This window comes from Triticum aestivum, chromosome 5A, assembly GCF_018294505.1.
Source record: "Triticum aestivum cultivar Chinese Spring chromosome 5A, IWGSC CS RefSeq v2.1, whole genome shotgun sequence".
NCBI classification, from domain to species: Eukaryota; Viridiplantae; Streptophyta; class Magnoliopsida; order Poales; family Poaceae; genus Triticum; species Triticum aestivum.
The window spans coordinates 489,351,092-489,356,200 of NC_057806.1; the positions used below are offsets into that span (position 1 = coordinate 489,351,092).

At 42.7% G+C, this 5,109-nt stretch overlaps 1 protein-coding gene across 1 annotated transcript; it reads left to right on the forward strand.

Annotated features, from left to right (window-relative positions):
- The first annotated feature begins 809 nt into the window (after positions 1-809).
- On the forward strand, positions 810-4,038 carry LOC123104269 (50S ribosomal protein L6, chloroplastic). The gene is made up of 3 exons (XM_044526052.1): positions 810-1,045; positions 2,036-2,344; positions 3,565-4,038. The coding sequence occupies exons 1-3, from the start codon at positions 1,011-1,013 to the stop codon at positions 3,899-3,901; spliced, it is 681 nt and encodes a 226-aa protein (XP_044381987.1). The 5' UTR covers positions 810-1,010; the 3' UTR covers positions 3,902-4,038.
- Positions 4,039-5,109: the final 1,071 nt, after the last annotated feature.

The window sequence follows — 5,109 nt, forward strand, 5'->3', positions numbered from 1 at the left end:
TAAAATGATATATCATTATGCTATATATTTTATTTATCTAGACTTCTAAATTTTAAATTATTCGAATTCAAACAAAAAATTTGTTGGTTTGTGTGGAAGAATTTTCAACCATTTCAAGCATGAGCGATTTTTTTGCCATTTTGGAATCCATACTTTTTCATGTGTCTAATGAGAAACCTAGAATTTTATATGTTGGCAACGACGACTACTCGAGGATGAGTGGACTTTTTTCGCCATAATTTATTCAAATGGATTTTGAATTCAAAAGTTTTTGGCATGAAAATCTATAAATTTAAACTACAAAAGAACAAAGCTTGGGCATGTTCCAGTGGTTAGTACCGCGCATCCAGTAGGTGACCCTAGCTTGCAAGTTTGTGAAAATATCAGCTGATCCCTGCTTACATTATAAAAGTGAAATATGGTATATTTGTTTAAAGACGTGCTTAGTACAATGGTTTGCTCAGGCCATGCACGTGCATGGCATCAAGCGTCACACGGCCCTGTTTGTTTCCCTTTTTTCTTTTTTTTGAAGTTTTGTTTCTCATTTTTCTGTCAAGCGTGACGTGCGCTCGGCCTTTTTTTTCTCAGTGCTCTACCAAGTGCGACCCACATGTGCTGATGAGGGGGCTTCTGTGCAATTAAGAACAAAGCAGGGGTGTTTCTGTAAAGAAAATGGTTCCAGTCGTGCGATCCGTCCGGATACGGATAAAGTGACCGTATTTACATGAAAACGAAAACGTAAGTTGGATGATCATAAATCCGTATTTTCATAATTTTAACACAAAACTAAACATCCAACGTAAGTTCTATGATGTTCTTGTGATATTACCTCATTAACCCCTGCGTTCCACTGTGTCAGGTCCGAGTCGACCGAGGTCTGAAGCGTCTCGGCCCCCTGCCACCCTCTTCCCCCTTCTTCTGTGGATAAAGGATAAGAAATCTGCACACGAAGAAGAAGAAGAAGAAGAAGCGCGCACACCGAGCGAGCGGCGGCAACACGGAGCCCGTCCATGGCGTCCCTCTCCCCCTCCCTCCACCTCCCTTGGTACCGCTTACTTTTTATACCCCTCATCGATGTCTTCACAGACGAGTCTATCTGTTTCTTCGCCACTTTCTTCGATTTGGTTCCCTCTGTTGAAATGCACGGAGCGCCGTGGTTCCACCCGCGCAGGCGGTCCTGGACGGATCACCCGCAATTGTATTCGTTGTAGGCTGCAGTTATCTTGTCGCTTCGCCGAGAATAAGTAGTTCTCGATTCCGATGCTATTGGCTTAGGGACTGCCAATAGGCTGTGTAAGTAGATTGGTTACCAAGTAGTACTAGTAAGTTCAGGCTTCTCGGACGCTTAGAAATCAGGAGACACGTAATCGTGTGGGGACTTTGCTCATTGTGTTAGTACTAGGATTGTGGCTGTGGATGGGGCACTACTGTCCTGCTACTTAGTTCAATGTGCCAATGCCTTGGGTATACTAATAGTACTCCCACATTTTGACTTGCGTCCATAGGCCGGTAATCCGCCTACAATATGCATCTATCATTTAGCATCCCAAATCTTTGTATCCGCAAAATGGTGTGGATCATGAAGTTATTCATCATAGGACCGTTCTGGAACAACCTCATTACCGTGTATACAGATATTGATATCCCAGATTCGTGGGTTGCAAAGTCACCTCCAGGTTGTTTTATTATTGAAGGTCTAGCTTTCCAAAAGCTTTAAATGAAGTATTGCCTTATCATGCTACTGATAAGCTGAGCTCCAAACAAGGAGTGGATTTTGTGCAGAACTGAAACAAGTGTCTTTAATATCTTATTTTGTTACTACCGAGCAAGAAAAGCGGAGTGGTACTCATGCTAGGTGAATGGTTCAGGGTCATGTTTTTAGCTACCGGTTTTTAGATTTTGTAGCTTATATCATTTTGTCTAATGTGTCTGCAGCGAAAGTAACATGTTCTTATTTTTGACGTAAGGGCTTGTGCTTTTCTATGCAAAATACATAATATTTTAACGAATCTTATTTTTGTGGGAAATAAAACAGCAATTCAAGAATTGGCTTCCTTGGGAAGTCACAAGGCATACTTCTTCGTGTTATCCCTGCTGGCAGAGTTGGTTTCATTAGAAAAACAGTGGAATGCAAGGAATCTAGAATCGGAAAGAAGCCGATTGAAGTTCCATCAAATGTTACTCTAACACTAGAGGAGCAGTTTGTCAAAGCTAAGGGTCCACTAGGAGAGTTGACATTAAACTATCCCGCCGAAGTAAAAGTTGTGAAAGAAGAGACTGGCAAATTGAGAGTATTCAAGACTGTGGAAACCAAAAGGGCGAATCAGATGCATGGCCTTTTCAGGTAAAACTGACAACAGAAACTGCAAAATGAGTTTGCTTATTTCACTATCATTGCGTCACTGCTCAGTATGTTTGTTCCATATCTTTTCTTGTATACCCGAAGTGAGTACTAACTTGTGATGCCTGCTCTTGTCACAATTCACATATATTAGCCATCACTTCTTGCACTCAAGAGCGGCAGTATGAAAAAAAAATTTAATTACACTGTGATACCACCAGTGCCTGAAAATGAAGTTCTATCACATATGCTATTTGCACAACCTTTTACTCTTACTAGCTCCTACAAGATTCTAGATTCCAGAAAGCAATGTTTAAATTCTTTGGGAGACATCCTGTCTCACCAATCATAAATGTAGGTGGTCATCTTGCTTTATTTAGCTCTAAAATTGTTCAATGTAGGTGGGCAAGAAACAGAGAGGGCTTTTGTAACATGTCTGCAAAAGATTTGGATAGAAGTATTTATTTCCTACATTTGGTACCCTGTTGTCTATTCATACCAAGGCAAACAAATCTAGTTTAGGTGGGGAACTAAATAAATGGAAAAGAAAGATATATTTTTTGTGAAGTGTCAAGGGATTTGCCACTACAACTATTTTTTTGCATGATGGTAGATTGATATAAGACCAAATTCTATCTCCTTCACTGTTTGTGAACATGGATCGATCCCTTGACCCTTGACTCCTTGAGTCAAGCTTTAGACAACCCTTGACTCCTTGAGTCAAGCTTTAGCCAACCCTTTCGGCCTCCTTTGATTCATAGGATAGGAATAGGAATTTCATAGGAAGTGAGATGACATGCATCTCAATTCCTATAGAGAAAGAGATGCCACATGATGCATAGGATAGGAATTTTTTCCATTGAGTGTAAGCTAATGTTTTTTTTTCTTTGAAATGTGAAGGGTTGGATCCTATCCTACATAGGAATAGGAATCCATTCCTACAAACCAAAGGGCAACATAGGATTTTTTTTCCTTTGAAAATTCTATCATATGGAATTCCTACAAGATCCCTACAAACCAAAGGAGGCCTTCCTTTTTTTCCCTGTCACTGGTACCTAAATTTGCTGTCGTTAATCATAAGAGCATAATGTTCTTGTACAGAAGCAGAATGATGTTTGTACATTCATTCGCTAACTAAATAAAAGTAACTATTGGTTGGTTGGATTAGATCAATCATCTCGAAGTTGTTCTAAAAACACGGTTGCAAATTGTTGTTAATGCAGAACCCTGACGGACAACATCATCGTGGGGGTGTCAAAAGGATTTGACAAGAGGCTTCAGTTAGTGGGGGTTGGGTACCGTGCAACGGTGGAGGGCAAAGACCTGGTGATGAACCTGGGATTCTCGCACCCTGTCCGGATGGCTGTCCCAGAAGGACTTCAAGTCAAGGTGGAGGAGAACACGAGAATCATCGTGAGTGGGTACGACAAGAGCGAAATCGGCCAGTTTGCTGCCACCATAAAGAAGTGGAGGCCTCCGGAGCCATACAAGGGGAAGGGTATCCGGTACCAGGACGAGATTGTCAGGAGGAAGGAGGGCAAAGCTGGGAAGAAGAAATAGAAGGCTGTTTATTTATTTGTTTGCATTTCTTACGTACTTTTGTTCTGTTTTCCCTTTGTAATCCGCCATCTTCCGAGTACTACCATGTTCTTTAGCCCTTGCACAATTTGTAGAGAAAAATGTCACAGTTTACGTCATGGCGATGTGTAACACCCTCGATGCGGCTATAGCTCCCACGTGTCGAGGCACGACTTAGAGACATAACCGTATTAAAAGCAATGTCGCAAGTTAGGCAATCATCACAACATCCCATGTAATATAAATAATAAAGGGGAGATACATAGTTGGCTTACACTCGCCACGTCACACAAAGTACATAAATAGCATTACAACATTCAAACACTCATGGCCCGACTACGGCGCCAAAATAAAAGATAACCCAACATGCGACACGGTCCCGATCACCCCCAACTGGGCACCACTACTGACCATCAGGGAAAGACACGTAGTATCGTTGAGAGTCCTCGTCGAACTCCCACTTGAGCTCAAGCGCGTCATCTGGAGCGGAAACATCAGGCCCTGCATCTGGTTTGGAAGTAATCTATGAGCCACAGGGACTCAGCAATCTCGCACCCTCGCGATCAAGACTATTTAAGCTTATAGGTAAGGCAAGGTAAAAATATGTGGAGCTGCAGCAAGCGACTAGCATATATGGTGGCTATTCTGTTCGCAAAAGAGAGCGAGAAGAGGAGGCAAAGCGCGAACGAGAAACTAGGGAACAATCTGCGCAAGCATTACTCCAACACCGTGTTCACTTCCCGGACTCCGCCGAGAAGAGACCATCACGGTAACTCACACTGTCGATTCATTTTAATTAAATTAAGGTTCAAGTTATCTACAACCGGTCATTAACAAATTCCCATCTACCCATAACCACGGGCACGGCTTTTGAAAGTTCAAATCCCTGCAGGGGAGTCCCAACTTAGCCCATGACAAGCTCTCACAGCCAACGAAGGAATAGACCTCCTCCCGAGACGTTCCGATCAGACTCGGTACCTCGGTTCTTCAAGACACTCCGACAGGTTAAAACAAATCCAGCAACACCGCCCGAATGTGCCGACAAATCCCGATAGGAGCTGCACATATCTCTTTCTCAGGGCACACTCAGATGAACATTACGTACAACTAAAACCAACTCTCGAGTTGCCCTAAGGTGGCGCTGCAAGTGGCTCTGTTTGGACCAACACTCAGAGGAGCACTGGCCCGGG

Coding starts and splice junctions, on each gene's coding strand:
- LOC123104269 (XM_044526052.1), top strand. CDS start 1,011: ATGGCGTCCCTCTCCCCCTCCCTCCACCTCCCTTG. Junction 1,046..2,035: donor CCCTCCCTCCACCTCCCTTG/GTACCGCTTACT, acceptor GAAATAAAACAG/CAATTCAAGAATTGGCTTCC. Junction 2,345..3,564: donor CAGATGCATGGCCTTTTCAG/GTAAAACTGACA, acceptor TTGTTAATGCAG/AACCCTGACGGACAACATCA.